Raw genomic sequence first — 19,395 nt, forward strand, 5'->3', positions numbered from 1 at the left:
TGTTGTTGATGATTAAGATGAGAGAACGAGATGTTCGGTATTAAAGATGATTTGAGTACTGATGACTTTTAAGGAAGAGTGAAGTAGTAGCGAAGAAAAAGTCAGACTTAGGGATGATAGAAGTCGTATTTGGGATGCTAAAAGTGGCGGTATGCATAAAAGAAGGGTTGTATGGAATTTCTATTGCCAGTTTATCATGAGGAGGACTTCGGTTGAGACGAAACAAATTATGTGATGCTAAGTGATTATGAATCAGACTTTTGTATTATGTTTGGATGTCGGTGTCTCATCGACAAGATTGATTGATAAGGTAAGATGTTGTAGAAGTTGTGAAAACCCAAAGTGAATCATTGGATTACGTCGTGTTATTGGATTTAAGTGGAAATTCGGAAAGAACACTATTATGATGTAACAACGATTTATACTCCACTAAGGTTGTCGGATACTAATTGGCAAATTGGGGAACTGATCACCCTCAATCTATTGTTAATGGTAGACGAAACTCGTGTTGGACGTTATAGATTTGTCTTGTTGTCTTAATAGTGTAGAAAGAGTCTATATTTTATCGTGAAGATAATCGCCCATCAATTTGTGTAGCTTGGTAAGAAGAATGGATGAGTTAGAATTAGATGAGATTAACAATCATTGTGGTACGTTTTATGCAAGCGAGTGTCGCAAAATGAAAGATTGGAAATATCAAGTAAATAACGATGTGAGGATGAGTATTGAAGAAAGTTTGTATTGGATCGAGAATTTGTGAACTGTATAAGTAGACGGGATTTTATCGAGAATGGTGACTTAAAAGAGAATTATCAGAGTTGATCAGCGGAAGCATTAGGTGACATTGTTGTTGTAAGGCTTGAGGGAGTAAGAAATTATATGTCACAAGTCGGTAAAGATGAGTTATCTTGATATTTGGATTGATAGACTGTTGGAATAAGTGTGATGCGCCAGAATACTGCATTGAGTCGTTGATTATTGCAAAACTGGTAAGAACTGTAATGTGTTAGTGTTCATGAGAATCGTTGTCTTAACGAAGAGGTAGTGATCGAAGTGTTACCCAGCGCGATTTGGAGATTGATATTTGGATACGAGGTTTGTGTTTGGATGGTGTTGAGCCAATTTTCGAGGACGAAAATATTCTAAGTGGGGGAGAGTTGTAACACCCCGAATTTAATTAAATTGGTTAATTAAATTATTGAAGGATTTAAATATTTGATTTAGTCGAAATTGGATCGTCGGTGTTATTTAAGGGCGTATTTGGAATTATATAAATCGAAGTCGGATAGTCAGAAAATAATATTAAGAATAATATTATTTATAAGTCGGAATTATTATATTGAAGAAATTATTATTATAAGTGATATAATTGATTATTTGAGATATATCTCTTATTGGGCCTAAATTGATTTTGGAGGATACTAAATAAAGAGAGGATTTAAACACTAAGCCCAATTGGTTTTATATTAGGGTTTTAGAGATGGAAAAGGGTAGTTGTCATTTTGGGAGGAATCAAGAATAGAGGAGAAAGAGGCAAGCAATGAAGAAGAAGAAGGAGCTTAGAAATTTTCATCCATGGTGCCAAATTGAAGATGCAATTAGATACCCATTGAGTGCTTCCATTGAATAAGGTAAGGGTGGGGTTCTCTTCCTATAATGGGGCTCATGAACAATTTGTATGTGGGGAGTTGGGTGTGTAAATTTATTGTCTTGCTGTGTTAGTCATTGCTAGAAACCATATATGTTCATTGTTGATTGTTTGAATTTACTGTTCCGTAAATAGGAAGCATGCTTGCTGTTATTAATTGATTTTACATAGAATTGGAGATTGAATTGGTTACCTAGAATAATCCTTTATTTCTTTTCCGCCGTTTCTGTTTGTTGCTGTGCGTGAAAATGAGAAGAACAAGTGACGGATGTCACTACCTCATCACGATGACTGGCAGATTGTTGAGTTGATACGTAAATTATTGATAATTGTTGTCCAAGTTTAGATTCTAGCTACATTTGCATTGGAATTTAAGAAAATGAAAATGAACAAAGTAGCTAAATAAATAATTGTGTTCACAGTAGCAACTGCATTACTTATATAATTGTGTTCACACTAACAAAGTAGAAAAAGAACATTTGCATTACATATATAAAAGAGAAAAGAAATAAAGAATGTACTCTTGTTGAATTGAACTATATGTTTTTATTTTCTGTTTACTATTCACTTATTTTATATTTTATATGCATAACAGTAGCAGTATAATAAAATGGAAATGGTCCCGTTTGATCGAAATAGCCGAATTAAGCGGTATAATTAGTTGTCCGGAATTTGATGAAAATTTACGTGGTAGCTAAGTTTAATTAGTAGATTAACATGGTGGTGTTATTTTGTTGAAATTGTGATATTTTACGAATCGACTGAAATTGTGTTTGGTTTAAATATTTTTATAAATAAATTATAATAACTTAATAGAATTGTCAATAGAGTTGTTAGAGTTGTCAATAGAGTTGTTAAAGTCGACAATAAATTGTCAGAGTTGTTTTGAATTATTAAGAGTCATATTTTTATTTGTTTTGAGTAATTCTGACATGTTTAGAGTTGTCAGTGTATAACGTCGGTGTTTGTTTTTTTATTGGAACTTTAACAATTCATATCTTTTGGACCGTAACTCCGTTTGAGTCTCCGTTCGAGGCGTTAGAAAGCTAACGCGATATTCTTTTTAATAAAAATGGTCTTGAGCAGTAGAATGCTAGAAAATTGGAAATGGAGTAGAAATAGAAGTGAATTAAATTAATATAGTGTGATTATTAATTGGTTGATTAAATTAATAGTTGAATTAATTTCAATGTGTTTAATTGATTAGAATATAATTTGGAATTAGATTAACTATTTGGTTTGTCGATAAATTACGATATTTTGAGAATTTATCCGTAATTGTGTTTTGATTGAATATGTATGTTGAGAAATATATATTATTATGTCAATGATTTTGTTTTGATATTGATTCTCTGTGGGTAGTTGGATAGCATTAATTTTAATGATTAATTGCTTGATTTTAAATGTGTATGTTCATATATACTGGGCAAAATGAGAATTAACATGAGATAGTATGGTTACTAGTGTTAATTGGATTTTGTGAATCGTAATTGATTAATTGACCTTTTATATGTGAATGATATGTATGTGTTGTGAATGTTGTGTACAATTGGTGGATAATTCATCGAGTTGAATTATTGTGATATGCTAAATATTAAGATGGTAGAGATGATCTTAATTGCATATGTTTGATTAATATTGTACATACATTCATATCATGGATGCCTTGAGACAAAGGTGGTTTGCTTTGAAACATAAGCGTGGCTTGGATTCTAGAGTGAATCGGAAAGCGGTAAACTATATGTTTACATTCGGTGGCTTTGGTCTTGTCCGGATCTGAAGCGTGGCTAAATTCTATATGAATCGGAAGCGGTGGAACTTTGGGTCCATATTGGGTACCACATGCATAGAGTCACATGTCTTGCATTGAGTCACATTGAGGTTAAGTGATGTTTGAATATATGCATTTATGTGATTGTCATGTGTACATGAGATGTGATAATTGATATTGGTGATGTTTTGATATATAATTGGTTAAACGTGTGAATATGTGATAATGATGGATTGTGTATATATTTGGGATAATAGTATTGAATCTTTTGAGTATTATACTATTGAATTTTGTGCTTACTTGAATATGTGAAATTTATTAGATGATACTATTTACATAATTATGACTTGTTGTGCGATGAAAAGTATGAGAGATTAATGAAATGTGGAAGTATGATGTGTATGGTAACTGTTGATAATTGCGATGTAATGATTTTATATGTCTGAATCCTAGCATGCAATTTATCATGCGCCCACTTATATGATTTGATATCTCACCCTTTTTTCTTGTTTCGCCGTTGCCTTTATATTGGCAACGTGCAGGTATTCAAGTATGAAGATTTAGTTGCCGTTACTCGAGTCGGTTGTCGCTCTGATACGTAGCACTCTGGGGGGAACGATTTATACTATTATTGATGTTGCTATATAATTGTTTAATTTTGGTTGGACAAAATGTTAAGTTAACTGAAGATATTTTATTGAATACATTCTTAAGTGATTCCGCTGTGTTTTAATAAAATAAGTTATTCTATTTCAAAGGTGCTATGTATCCGCTTTATGCGACGAGGTGATTTGTTTTGTTTTGATTATGTGACACCTCATTTGTTTATTGAGAAATTTTGAAAAAAAACTCCGATTTATATATATTTGCCGGGTAGAAATGGGGTGTTACGCATACTTAGGAAGCAAAGGCTCCCATAGAAAAGAATGTCCATATTTTAGACGAGGGGCAAGTTAATAAGGATGACACTCACTAGGCTGCTTTTATAGTTTTATTTTTATTTTGTTATGTAATTCTTGTCTTCGTGGGCTTTTTGAAATCATGTCCTTCGCGGTCTTTGTAAACACGCCCTTCAGAGGTTTTAATATTAACACAGTTCTCTTTAATCCCTTTAAAAAGTTCTTTTTTATTTGTATGTTGTATACTTCGATCATCTTATTGAATAGTACATTTTTAGTGAAGGTCCAGCTCGTACACCATCTCTTAGGGCGACACTGATCCTTCATCAAAGGTCCAGATAAGTTTGCCTCTTATGGATGCAAGGATCCTTCATTGAAGGTCCAACATAGATTTTCCTCATAGGGAGACAAGGATCCTTCATTGAAGGTCCAACGTGGATTTGCCTCAAGGTCCAATGTAAAATTTCCTCTTAGGAAGACAAGGATCATTCATTGAACGGCTAGAGCAAAATTGCCTATCAGGGCGAAAAGGATCATTCATTAAAGTTCAAGCGCAAAATTACCTCTTATGAGGGTAAGGATCCTTTAATGAAGGTTCAACATAAAATTTCATCTTATGACGACAGGGAATCTTCATCGAAGGTCCAACAAAAATTGTCTCTTATGGTGGCAAGGATCCCTCATTGAAGGTTAAATGTAAAATTGCCTCTTAGGGGCGACAAAGATCCTTCATTGAAGGTCCAACGTAAAGTTGCCTTATAGGAAAAAAAAGATCTTTCATTAAAGGACCATAGTAAAATTTCCTCTTAGGGCGACAATGGTCCTTCATTGAAGTTTCACTGTAAAATTACCTCTTATGGCGGCAAGAATCCTCCATTGAAGATCCAACGTAAAGTTGTCTCTTAGAGCGACAAAGATCCTTCATCGAAGGTCCAATTTAAAATTTCATACGCAACTTGCAATGATCAAATAGTCAAGAAGATAAAACGACTCATTAAAAAAACCACCATCTGCATGGGAAAAAGGCCTACCCCTTAATTTAAAATCCATCTTGGAAGAATGTTCATACAAATAAAGGGCTAGAATGCCTCACCTTAATTATCAAAAACATCAAAACAACTAGTTAACATAATACATTATATTAGTATTTAAGCTTCAAGATCCTTGGATGACATTTGACATTAATACATGATAAGTCCACATTATTCACGAATACGACAACCAACTCATACTTTGTTGCAATGGTGTCTTCCTTGATAGTGTGAAGCTCCTCGAGCTTAACATAGATCTCCGATGGATCTTGAGTAGACATGTGCCTTTCCTTAATGGGTTCCATTATGGGGATCAGGTCTACTAAGTTCGTTCCTTGTACGGTAGATGATAGAGCATTGATTATAACCATTGTCACGCTCCTTACTCTCATATTGTCATGATAACATCTTCGAGCAGTCACCTAGTCTCATTGGATCGCCCCAATGCGTTTGTCTAGTAGCGAATACTTCATGCATAAATATAAGGTATCGCCTAAAAGGTTAAATGCAGACCTACCTATAATTATATTAAACGATAAATGGGCGTTTATCACAAGATACCTGACTTTGATCATCTTTACATTTTCATCCAGCCCAAATACTATATCGAGGATGATGTATCCTTCACCTGTACCTGCTCGCTCGAGAAGCTGAGTATTGAACCCAGAAATTCCTAAAGAGCATATAGACTTAATTAAAGTCTTTTGAACACGTCCTAATAAAGAATATCTACAGAATTCTCCTGATCTATCACCACTCTCTTGATCTCTGAATCGTCACACCGTACAATTAAAACCATGAGATAGTCGTTGTGGATGTGAATCTTAATGACGTCTTTGTCGAAAAAAGTGATCTCGGACTCTAGAGAATTTTATGGGGAAAAAAATTAGAATTGGTAGGAGACTCTTTTATGGTCATAATTGTGGATCTATGTACTTGTTCATATACCTATTTGTAAATGATCAATGTGGTTTTGATGATGAGAACATCTAATGGCAAACAATGTTCGACGGAGTCCTTCAAAATCTCTAATTAAACATCCTCTAATGATGGTGTCCATAAAAAACTATATGAATTCTCGACAAATCTTGTCCTTGATGAAATGCTAAATCAATGATGAATTAAGTGATTTTAAAATCTTCTTAAAAAGAAAATCTATGAAAACTCGCATAGTCTTTTGTCTGAAAGACCGCAATTTTTATTTTTTTTTAAATTGATAGATAAAAAATATAAATTAAAAATAACATCTCATCGTTTTAAGTGAAAAAAAATTAAAATTATTTAAATTTGAAATAAGAGACTAATTTGATAAATGACAAAATAGGTTAATAAGTCTAATATTTAAATAATTGTTACCTTTAAACAGATTTTTACTTAAAAATAGGATCAAGGGTTTAATATTTAAACACAGTATAGTTTGGATCCATAAACCTATAAACAGAGATTTTATCGTTCAGCGCAAAGAAAAAAGGTTAATTTCTCCACGTAACTCATCGGCAATGGCAACATCGTCGATAGCGGCGGCGCATAATCGGCGAACGGTCCCCGTCTCTGAGGACACGGATTTCGAAACAACGGAGGGCGTGAAGGTGATTGGAAGCTTTGAGGAGATGATAACAAAAGACGAATTACTCCGCGGAATCTACCAATACGGTTTCGAGAAACCGTCACCAATTCAACAGCGTGCCGTTCTTCCTATCGTTCAGGGCCGTGACGTCATCGCTCAGGCTCAATCTGGTACCGGCAAGACCTCCATGATTGCTCTAACTGTTTGCCAGGTTGTTGATACCTCTGTAAGAGAGTGAGTTTCTCTTAAACTTTCTTCTCTTTTTTGGTATCTTACTTTCTTTGGATTAGAATTTTAGGTTTAGTTTATCAATTAGGGTTTTTCTATGCTTGGAGATTTTTTTAGGGTTTTTAGGTTTGGCATGTTGAACTTGAATTTGATGGATTTCTTTTATTAATAATGTATTTATTTTAAAATATGAATAATTTTGGACTGTTGTTTTGGTTAGCATGCTTGGAATATAAATTCTGACTTAGGTTAGAAGAAAAGAGGGCAGCAACTCTGACCTTCTCCAAATGCTGACGGATCCTATGATCATTACAGGTACATTTACTTGACCATTATTAGTTTCGGCTAAAACATAATTTTAAAAATGTTGTATTCTCTGAACAGAGTACATAAATTTATTAATTTGTGAGACTAACTTTGTAATTTCTGTACAGGTTGCAGGCTTTAATTGTGTCTCCGACGAGGGAACTGGCATCACAAACTGAAAAAGTTATATTGGCTATTGGAGATTTCCTAAATATACAAGTGCATGCTTGCATTGGAGGCAAAAGTGTGGGAGAAGACATAAGGAAACTTGAACACGGAGTTCATGTAGTATCTGGAACTCCTGGTCGAGTCTGTGACATGATCAAAAGGAGAACGTTGCGCACGGGGGCTATCAAGTTGTTAGTTCTGGTAGTTTGTTACTTCTGTTGATTACTTTTTCTTTCCTTTTGTAGTCGTGTCGAAGATTATCTTATATTTTTCTTTTTGATTACAGGATGAATCGGATGAAATGCTGAGCAGAGGGTTTAAAGATCAAATTTATGATGTGTACAGATACCTCCCACCTAATCTTCAGGTTGTCTTGATTTCCGCTACTTTACCCCATGAAGTACTGGAGATGACAAATAAGTTCATGACGGATCCTGTAAGGATTCTAGTAAAACGTGATGAATTGACCTTAGAGGTAATTAATCAATTGGTTTCATTGTATTTATGCTTTTTCATCTTTAACAGGATATTGTTATTGATGCAATTACTTTGCTTCCTGATTACAGCGCATTAAGCAATACTTTGTTGAGGTTGAGAAGGAGGAATGGAAGTTTGATACTCTGTGCGATCTTTATGATAGACTTACTATAGCTCAAGCTGTTATATTCTGCAACACTAAGCGAAAGGTAAATGAAAATTGTCATGGTTACATAAGATTACGAATTTACGACAGGTGTATCCATATACTATCTTCCTATATTTAGTCAATTTAGGCATATATTTTTGAGAACGGAGTTAGTGTCTTATTTTGTATATCTTCTTGGATCAGGTTGACTGGTTAACCAAAGAAATGTGCAACAATAATTTCACAGTTTCATCAATGCACGGTGACATGCCTCAGAGAGAAAGAGATGCAATTATGGAGGAATTCCGTACTGGAACAACCCGTTTATTAATAACAACAGATGTTTGGGCTCGTGGCCTTGATGTACAGCAGGTACGTTGTTAGTAGTTTATTCATGTTTTCCTAACACAAGTTATTTTACCAGTCTGAAGTTTGTTCAAAACCCCATTTGTCAAATGCTCACACAAAACACAGTCTATCATATAGAAAATAATTGCTGACCTGAACAGATTCTCTATCACATACAGCAATCAATATGACAATTCATGAATGCTTAAACTAGTACTTGATAATTAAAAATCTTCAGACATACCCTGCATTGATCCTTTTATCTGTTGATACTGATCATGCGCTTTCTTTTGTTACCAGGTTTCTCTGGTTATTAATTATGATCTTCCAAATAATCGAGAGCTGTACATTCATCGGATTGGTCGTTCTGGACGTTTTGGACGAAAGGTATGGGAAACGTCAAATCATTTGAATTAATGTTGATTAACTAAGTAGTAAATCTGATTTTCAATTTATATTACTCATTACTTATAGTTGGTCCTAAATCCTAACAATGGTTTTTGCAGGGTGTTGCAATCAATTTTGTGAAGAGCGATGATACAAAGATCTTGAGAGATATTGAGCAATATTACAGTACTCAGATTGATGATCTTCCAATGAATTTTGGTGATCTTATATGAAAGGGCATGCGGTATGCTGGTTGGAGTGTGTTTGTCAAATTTATGCTGGGAACTAGTGTTTGATTGTGGTTTGGTTTAACTACTTTTTATTTTACGAACTTCTTATAACACTTTGACATTCGGTCTATTATGCGCTCGACTGAACTAGAGATAACGTTTTTCTTTGTCGTTATGACAGATAAATTTTTAAATTTGGCTGAGTTACTTTGTCCGTTGTCTTACATTTGATATTGATGTCTAAATTTCCGATTCAAATTACACATCTTGTTTTGATTTGGTTACTTATTTCGCTTGCGTAGTTTAAAATGCAATGAAAATGTAACCAAAAGATGTGAGGAATAATAGGCTATGATAGATGTTGTTACTTTTACAAACTCTTGTTATCACTCAACTTTCATGGTTAAGGTCCAACTTAGTCTAGTTTTTAGTTTACTGGGTTTCACAATTAAGCTTTGGATTGTTTTTTAATAGAAAACAATACTCACTGCAACACAAGTTAATGGCTGCAATTGATAAGGATGGAAATAGTAAGATGATTTCAATATTATATGCAGTTGTGAAAATCGAAACAAAGAACACATAGAAATGGTTCATAAAGTTATTACTTAATGACTTAAAAAGCAACGAACACAAAGAGTATGGATTCATTTCAAATCAACAGAGATATATTTATGTTATTACATTTTTTTAATTATATTAAGACAATACCAAATTTAGTTATCTTCACATTAGGGATTGATACTGGACATTCTAAATACAAGCCAATATGTTGAGTATAGGTTGTGTATTAAACATTTGTATGACAATTGGATAAAGAAATATCATGGGATAGACTATCAAATTAACATTAAAGTTTGCAATTAGAAATTTGGCTTTTTTTTTTATCAAGGTTGAATTATCCTTCAAATGAACAATTTTTGAAATCAAATAGGAAATTCTCTTTCTATGAGGAGTCTTATTGTCAATTATCTCATACTATATTGGTTAAATTAAAATATTTTATTTATTAATTTTTTGAAGCCTTTTATATAAGAAAGACTAACGCAAGAAAAATTAAATTCTACAAAATTAAAATTTGTTTTGGTAATAAAATTAATAATTATTGATATGTTATTTATATTAAAATTATAAATTAAATATAATTTTAGTTCATGTCAAATATGATTAAATGTGTTTTTTGTCCTTATAAATAATTTATAATTCAAATTTAGCTCCTATAATTTTTTTTCAAAGATGTCAATTGAATGCACTAGTTTCTGATTATAATAGCTCCAAATATTAATCTTCAAAATTACATGCAAACAATTCAATAAAATACATTTTAATATGAATTTAAACCATCTACTTGTATTCATAATAACTTGGAACAACGGTTAGTGATTAAGCATGGGAGATAAAAAAGAAGAACCATCTAATATGCATGCTATCATAAAAACTAATTGGTGTTGACATATTTAACTTCCCTTTTGCACTTGGTATTAGCAATAAAAGCCAAATAATTTTAAAAGATATGTTTTTCTCTGTCCAATCTTTTTAATATCACAAATCAAATATATCATAGAGCTCATCCCTAAAAGACTTTTAATATCCCTCAGGTCAGTGATTAAGTTATTGCATCATAAATGCCGGTTACTATAAACAATACATTAACGGTTTATTTAAAGTATATAATAAGTTTTGATATTGTTATTTTATCATATACTTGTCATGGATTTAATAATCCTTGATTTTGTTGATAGTTATTATATTATTATTTTGCAAGGAATATGTTTTTGTAATGCCAGTGATAAACTGTAGATAAGTTAATGGAGTAGAGGTTGGCAATACATTAACATATACACTCTGATGATTCTTACTTATTATTACTTCATTTTTATTACCCACATGTTAGTCAAATTAGAGCGGTTGCTTGTAAATAGTATGATATTTTGTACAATTCACAAACCGAACTATCATAAGAATTCCTATCATATCTCCATAAGAGTTCAAAGAGTGCAAATTCTTCAAAAACTTTGAAACACTCAACCTCATCGATTTTCTCTGTACCCCCTCTGAAAAGATTTACACCTCTCTTGCGAAAATGTTCTTCTCAAATCTTCGTCTCACTGGTGGAATACTTTAGAGTGAAGTAAGAAAGCATAGAATAAATCTTACAGTAGAAGAATTTGAAAAGTTACAAAATCTCCCTTACGAAGATAAACTTCCTGAGCTTGGAGATAAAACAAATAGGTATAACTATGCCTCTATCGCATCCTCCCTAATGAGAAACCCTTCAACTCACATACCTTATCCATTCACAGTCAAGTACATTTTCCTTGGAAGTAGGATGACTCACTATGTGATAACTCACATCTTCTTCCTTAAGCAAGGAAACTTTGCTCTCCTAACCCAAACATATGTATAAAACCGTCTGACTAATAGAAAACAAAGTCAATATCAATTGGGCTCAACAAGTAATTGATTACATGATAAATATCATAACAAAAGAAACGCATATTTCTTATGGACACATAATCACAAAGATTCTGGAGAAAACCATATACAACTTTGAAGAAGAAAAATATAAAGAAGGATCAACACAAATAGGAACCTCTGTCCTACCCTCAATGCAATTTGAGCTAAAAGAAGTAAAAATAATCAAAAAGACACCCTCGAACAAAGGGAAGAGAAAATCTATAGTAAAAATCAATTGCTCGGATGACTCCCGTCACATACTCACAATCCTTTACCATTTAAAAATACTTAGTGAAAAGATGGATGTTCTCAATGACAAAATCGACTTTATCATGTAACACTTCATACCAAACTCAAGCCAACTACCACCATATCGATTTCGTCATGATGATATTTAAGAAGAGTAGTTCCACTTAAGTTAGAATATGTTATACACTTTCATTTTCTGCTTTATTTCTCCTTCATGTACTTGTTTAAATTTTCAGAGTTTTTCCTGGCATATATCTTATATTTCAAACACAAATAAATTATCCCAATTAGATCTCTTTGAATAATGGAGGAATACAATTAAAAAAATGAATGAATTATTGAGTGTTTACAAGTATTCATCAGCAAATGATGTAAACAGTTCTAAGGACAAACACAAGTGTTTGAATCTTTAAACAAAAAGTTTATGCAATGAACTCACTTACTTATGTGTATGTTTCTTTCAATATAGCTTCTTCTCTATATATTATTTCTTTGAAAATAATTTTTTTTCTTTTGTATTCAACTCAAGTTGATTCTCAAAAGTTTATTTACAAATTTGTTTCAATGGTATGTAGCGTGATTTAATATGGTGAATAAAACAGTAAGAAATTGAATATTTATATATTTTCTTTTTTGTTAATCGTTTGATGATCTTGCTCTTTGATAAAAGAACTATTGCAATCTTTTTATTTGTAAAGTTTTAAGGTTGTATTATCAAGTTCCATATCCCTTTGAATGATATTGACATTTCTACGCCCTTTCCAGAGCTTAATAGACTTTAAGAAATACTCACCTAACTCGCTTCCGACTAACTTTCACTTACATGTAGGTGTAACAAATTCACTCTAAGTTGTATTGTTTTAAAAATTATCTAAGTGATGATACGACACAAATAATCATTAATAGTGACCTTTTTCAATGATAGTGATGATACGGCACAAATAATCATTAATGGTGACCTTTTTCAATAAATAGCCTTATTTGAACTCACATTTTTCACCTCGTTATTTTTTATTTCAATGTCTAACTTTATTACGCTTTTAAATATTCTAATTTAATCATTTTTCACCACTATCATCTTCGTATATTTATATAATTCTCAAAAGTATTACTATGACAATGATAATGTGAAGTTATGGCTTCTTTTATTCATGATAAATACATTTGTTAGTTATTATGAAAACCAAATGGCCCATTAGCTCAGTTGGTTAGAGCGTCGTGCTAATAACGCGAAGGTCGCAGGTTCGAGACCTGCATGGGCCAAGTTTTTGTTCTTTTAAAAAGAAAATACTAAATAATAACAAACTTAAATTATTTGACAGAAAACTTAACAACAAGCCCGTCTAGCTCAGTTGGTAGAGCGCAAGGCTCTTAACCTTGTGGTCGTGGGTTCGAGCCCCACGGTGGGCGTTGTTTTTAATTTTGTAATGAATTTATTTTAATTGCTTCGTGTGGTTTTATTTTTAAATTTATTTATCTTTGTTTTGTCTTCTAAGATGAACTAATGGAGAGTATAATTCGATGCATTACTTTAAGGTACAAAGAGCCTAGAAAGAGGTCGTCAGATTCAATCTAACGGATCATGCAAGGTCCATTGAAATATTTACAATGGGAGTTTCTTTTTAAATACTAAATATTGAAAAGTAAGAGTTTGAATCAATGCCCCGACTTTGATAATCATATGAAATATGCTACAAACCTTTTTCTATATGAGAATCCTTTTATTTTTGTAATGAATTTATTTTAATTACTTTGCATGATTTTATTTTTAAGGTTTTAATCTTTATATTGTGTTATAATATGGGTCAATGGCCAATACAATTCGATCCATTACTTTAAGGTGTTTGCACGAGAGCCTGGAAAGAGGCTTTCAAATTAAATCTGACAAACCATGTAAGATCAATTAAAATATCTATATTAGTTAAATCATATGAGAATATTTTTAATTTTGTAAGGAATTTATTTTAATTATTTCGTGTAGTTTTATTTTTATTTTTTTTATTTTATGTTGTCTTCTAACATGGGCCAATGTCCTTTTTTATCTTTATGTTGTCTTCTAACACGAGTCAATGTCCAATAGGATTTGATTTATTACTTTAAGGTACAAAGAGCTTAGAAAGAGGCCGTCAGATTATATCTAACAGATAATGCAAGGTCCGTTGAAATATCGGTGGTGGTTTCTTTTTAAATACTAAATATTGAAAAGTGAGGGTTTGAATCGATGCCCTGACTTTGATATTATATGAAATATTTTACTACCCTTTTACTATATGAGAATCCTTTCTTTTTCTTGTAATGAATTTATTTTAATCACTTCATTGGTTTTATTTTTAAGGTTTTTGTCTTTATGTTGTTCTAATATGGGCTAATGGTCAATGCAGCTCGGTCCATTACTTTAAGGTGTTTACACAAGAGCCTAGAAAGAGACCTTCAAATTCAATCTGACAAACCATGTAAGATCCACCAAAACATCTATATTAGTTACATCAGATAAGAATCTTTTTAATTTTGTAATGAATTTGTTTTAATTACTTCATGTGGTTTTATAAGTTTTTTTTATCTTTATGTGTCCTCTAACATGGGTCAGTGATCAATGGAATTGGATTTAATACTTTACGGTGCAAAGATCCTAGAAAGAAATCGTCAGATTCAATCTAACAGATCATGTAAGGTCCATCTAAATATCTACATTCTTGAATGACTTAAAGAGTTTAATACCATAAAACAGGGGCGGTTTCAAGGCCCAGCTAGCCCGGGCACGCGCCCCGGCTCAACTCCTATTTTCTTTGTACTCCCTCAATTTAATAGCCGGTTTTTAGACAAAACCAGGGGGAAATTAAGGGCAAAATTAGTAAAAATAGAGTGTGAAAATTAAAACAGATGAATAATCAATGGTGTAAAGTTTTTGCCCGGGCTGCATAAAATTTCTGGCTCCGCCACTGCTATAAAATGATCTTGTCCTAGTGAGACATAAAAGTAAAACATATGACCCTCAAGTACACATTATTTTAACATTAAAACATCTAACTTATGACAGTTACAAACTTTGATGCCAGAGTGTTGCAGATACGACTTCCACCACCGAACCAAAGTGAAGAGCATCAAAATCTTTAACCAAATTCAGCATCAAATCTCATATCACCCCCTTCGTGTGAACCACAGAGGTATGTGTTGGATCATGTTATTTTGTGTCTTTCATTTAATTTTAGTCACTAGTCTCTCTTGATTCAATAATTTTGATTTGATATGAATATTATTTGATTTGTGTGTTTTAAGTTCAATATTTATAACACTTTATTGTTATTATTCTCTCATTGCCTTTGTCTTTTTTTTCTTTCTTGTCCATCAAATTATTTATTTAAAAATATGGAAGAGGCTTTTAAATATTCTCATTTTATTTTCAATAAATTTGAACAATTAATTAAATCAAACTAGAGATGAATCTTGAAATTTTTCGAAGAAGCTATGGAATAAATTATAATAACATTTACATAAAAAAAAATTACAACAACTAATTTTTGCATGAAAGAACAAATAATTATACAAAATGGATTTAATTCACATGCACTCGTAATATTGATATCAAACTTGAACGTTGAGAGGTGGATTAACTAATATCGCTTAATTATGTCTCTCGACTATAAATTCCTTAGCTTCTCCCAAGAACGTTAAGTATGGAATTTAGTTTTTTTTCCCATAAGCTACTTAGGGATGTTCGCGGGCTGGTTTGGTTCGGTTTTGACAAAATCTGATGCCTAAACCGATCAAAAATACATGGATTGGTTTGGATTGGATTTGCACATTTTTGCGATAAAACTCAATTCGAACCAAATCGAAAAATAACGGGTTAGTTTGTGTTGGATTGATCGGATACACTAAAAAAATGTGTACAAATATTTTTTAAAAATATCTAATTTGTATCAACTAAATTTCCATAATAATATAAAATCCCTAATTTGTTGTTTCCCCGTATAGATTGTGAATGTCATAAATGGAATTTCATTTTTTTCTTGAAGTTGAATACTTTATACTAGTTCCTATGATAATTATGATATAAATTATACAAATTAGTTATGGTTGGTTCGAGTAAAAGGGCACGCGGGTAGAGTTTTTGAAATCCGACGTCCAAACCAATTAACAACGAGTTTCGTTGGTTTGATTTGGTTTTTGCCCGAACTAAGAAAAATGTCTGAACCAACCACTATAGTTTGGTTGGATTCCGATTTGATTCGGGTTTGCCCGAACCAATGAACACCCCTAAAGCTACTAAACTAAAAAAACACATATATAAAAGCAACACTGAGATAAATGATAAAATAATGAGAAATAAACTTGTTTAATTGATTATGAGTTAAAATGAAATGTAAAAGATGCGTCTATGAAGAAAACTATTAGTCAACATATCGCGAATCAATATTTATCTTAAACTTTCAGGTGGTACTTTTTAACTCGGGAACAATTCAAACCTTTTTTTCTTGTATTTTTCTCCCCTCAAGAATTCCAATGATAATATTAAAAAGAAATAGAAGCTATGAGAACTTTTATACCATATGGAACATCAAAGAAACAAATGAAAAATGTTATCCTTTCATTTGATGTAGTTCATAAAGTGATATATAAAAGTTCATTTACTAAAGATATAGTTTAGTATTTACTAAATATATAGTTTATATATTCTAATTGAATTTTTAATAGAATGAAAACGATTCCCAAATATCAATGATCTCGATGCTTCTTTAGAAAAATGATCCAACGACCTTAATCATTGTTGTTGATTCGTGCACTCATCTTATTAGGTGGGAGTGGAAGAAACAACATAAAATTCCTCTCGGAGAAGAGAAGAAAGAGGTTTAGACAGAAAATAATTAGGTTTAAATTGGTCGAACTATCGATATAGACCTTGAAGAGTTGGTTTTTGGCACGACGAATAGAAACAAGCCTGTAAACCACAACACTCGTCGAAATGGAACATACTTCAAAAAGGTTAAAATAAGATCTCGAGAAGTTAAAATCGACTCTCCCTGGTACTCATACCAATATTTGAGTACTCGAACGAAACCTTCACACAGATGAAATTGTAATGGAGAAACGCGAAGATGGTCCAAAACCTCATTCTCGATATATAAGGAGAAGATGAATGCCCAACTCCCAAAAAATGAAGGAGTAAAAAGGGATAGAGAACCATTCAAATTTATGAAATATACTTTTCTCGGTCGAAAATGGTAGAATATCCCAATCGGAGGGATCCCCTATTTCTAAAGGACGAGACGACATTTATTTCCCTTAAATGAAAACAAGTTTATGGGAAAAATACTCTAGTTAGACCCAATAGTACTCTTCCTCTGTGATCATCGTCATATATCTAATTCGTCAAGCAAAGACCTAAGTTCGCTAAACAAAGCAGAACAATACGAGGAGAATATATAAGAATGTGAGAAATTGAAGAACATCGCCTAAGCTCTTGTAGGGAGGGGAAAATAAATATCAACGATTCATATCAAGTAACAAAGGAAAAAATTGAGGGTGACCAACATCTTGTCTCATGAATTCGCACTAGGGTAGAAAACACTTTAGTAACTTAGTAGGGTAATCGATTCCTAACCTACATACCTAAAATGGCGTGTTTGAAATTTAAGGTGACAACAAATCAATGACAAGAAATCACTTAATGTGTTTGTCCTTCATTGTTACTGTGAAGTACTCTAAATGTTTCAATCTCAAAAAAATGACCAAGATAAGTCTTCAATAAAACCGACAGCAGCTACTAAAAACTTTCCATATCCGAGGATCCCCACAAATTTTTGGGGGCAACTCTTCTGGGTTGGCTATATTCTCCTTGGCTATACATTAACATATACACTCTCATGAATCTTTCTTATTATTACTACATTTTTACGACCCACATGTTAGTCAGATTAGAGCGGTTGCTTATAAATAGTATGTTATTTTGCACAATTAACAAACTAAATTGTCATAAGAATTCCTACCATATCTCTAGAAGAGTTCAAATTCTTCAAAAACTTTGAAATACTCAACCTCACCGATTTTCTCAGTACCCCCTCTAAAAAGATTTACGCCTCTCTTGTGAAAATGTTCTTCTCAAATCTTCGTCTCATTGGTGGAATACTTTAGAGTGAAGTAAGAAAGCATAGAATAAATCTTACAGTAGAAGAATTTGAAAAGTTACAAAATCTCCCTTACGAAGATAAACTTCCTGAGCTTGGAGATAAAACAAATAGGTATAACTATGCCTCTATCGCATCCTCCCTAATGAGAAACCCTTCAACTCACATACCTTATCCATTCACAGTCAAGTACATTTTCCTTGGAAGTAGGATGACTCACTATGTGATAACTCACATCTTCTTCCTTAAGCAAGAAAACTTTGCTCTCCTAACCCAAACAAATGTATAAAACCGTCTGACTAATAGAAAACAAAGTCAATAACAATTGGGCTCAACAAGTAATTTATTACATGATAAATATCATAACAAAAGAAACACATATTTCTTATGGACACATAATCACAAAGATTATGGAGAAAACCATATACAACTTTGAAGAAGAAAAATATAAAGAAGGATCAACACAAATAGGAACCTCTGTCCTACCCTCAATGCAATTTGAGCTAAAAGAAGTAAAAATAATCAAAAAGACACCCTCGAACAAAGGGAAGAGAAAATCCATAATAAAAATCAATTGCTCGGATGACTCCCGTCACATACTCACAGTCCTTTACCATATAAAAATACTTAGTGAAAAGATGGATGTTCTCAATGACAAAATCGACTTTATAATGTAACACTTCATACCAAACTCAAGCCAACTACCACCATATCTATTTTGTCATGATGATATTTAAGAAGAGTAGTTCCACTATAGTTAGAATATGTTATACACTTTCATTTTCTGCTTTATTTCTCCTTCATGTACTTGTTTAAATTTCCAGAGTTTTTCCTGGCATATATCTTATATTTCAAACACAAATAAATTATCCCAATTAGATCTCTTTGAATAATGGAGGAATACAATTAAAAAAATGAATGAATTATTGAGTGTTTACAAGTTTTCATCAGCAAATGATGTAAACAGTTCTAAGGACAAACACAAGTGTTTGAATCTTTAAACAAAAAGTTTATGCAATGAACTCACTTACTTATGTGTATATTTCTTTCAATATAGCTTCTTCTCTATATATTATTTCTTTGAAAATAATTTTTTTCTTTTGTATTCAACTCAAGTTGATTCTCAAAAGTTTATTTACAAATTTGTTTCAATGTTATGTAGCGTGATTTACTATGGTGAATAAAACAGTAAGAAATTGAATATTTATATATTTTCTTTTTTGTTAATCTTTTGATGATCTTGCTCTTTGATAAAAGAACTATTGCAATCTTTTTATTTTTGTATTAGGATATTTATCATCATCATTTGTGTTTATTGTACCTAGTGTACTATTGCTTAATCATTTCTCAAACTTG

General features: G+C 32.1%; 1 protein-coding gene and 2 non-coding genes across 3 annotated transcripts; all 3 read left to right on the plus strand.

The window, feature by feature from the left end:
• The first annotated feature begins 6,756 nt into the window (after positions 1–6,756).
• LOC131649010 (eukaryotic initiation factor 4A-3-like) lies at positions 6,757–9,402 on the plus strand. Its single transcript, XM_058918757.1, has 7 exons — positions 6,757–7,150; positions 7,579–7,819; positions 7,905–8,093; positions 8,185–8,304; positions 8,448–8,615; positions 8,892–8,978; positions 9,098–9,402. The coding sequence occupies exons 1-7, from the start codon at positions 6,849–6,851 to the stop codon at positions 9,209–9,211; spliced, it is 1,221 nt and encodes a 406-aa protein (XP_058774740.1). The 5' UTR covers positions 6,757–6,848; the 3' UTR covers positions 9,212–9,402.
• Positions 9,403–13,103: 3,701 nt separating this feature from the next.
• Positions 13,104–13,177, plus strand: TRNAI-AAU (transfer RNA isoleucine (anticodon AAU)). Its single transcript has one exon. It is a non-coding gene; the product is annotated as a tRNA-Ile (tRNA).
• A 74-nt stretch (positions 13,178–13,251) lies between these two features.
• TRNAK-CUU (transfer RNA lysine (anticodon CUU)) lies at positions 13,252–13,324 on the plus strand. Its single transcript has one exon. It is a non-coding gene; the product is annotated as a tRNA-Lys (tRNA).
• Positions 13,325–19,395: the final 6,071 nt, after the last annotated feature.

Source organism: Vicia villosa, linkage group LG2, assembly GCF_029867415.1.
Source record: "Vicia villosa cultivar HV-30 ecotype Madison, WI linkage group LG2, Vvil1.0, whole genome shotgun sequence".
Classification (NCBI taxonomy): Eukaryota; Viridiplantae; Streptophyta; class Magnoliopsida; order Fabales; family Fabaceae; genus Vicia; species Vicia villosa.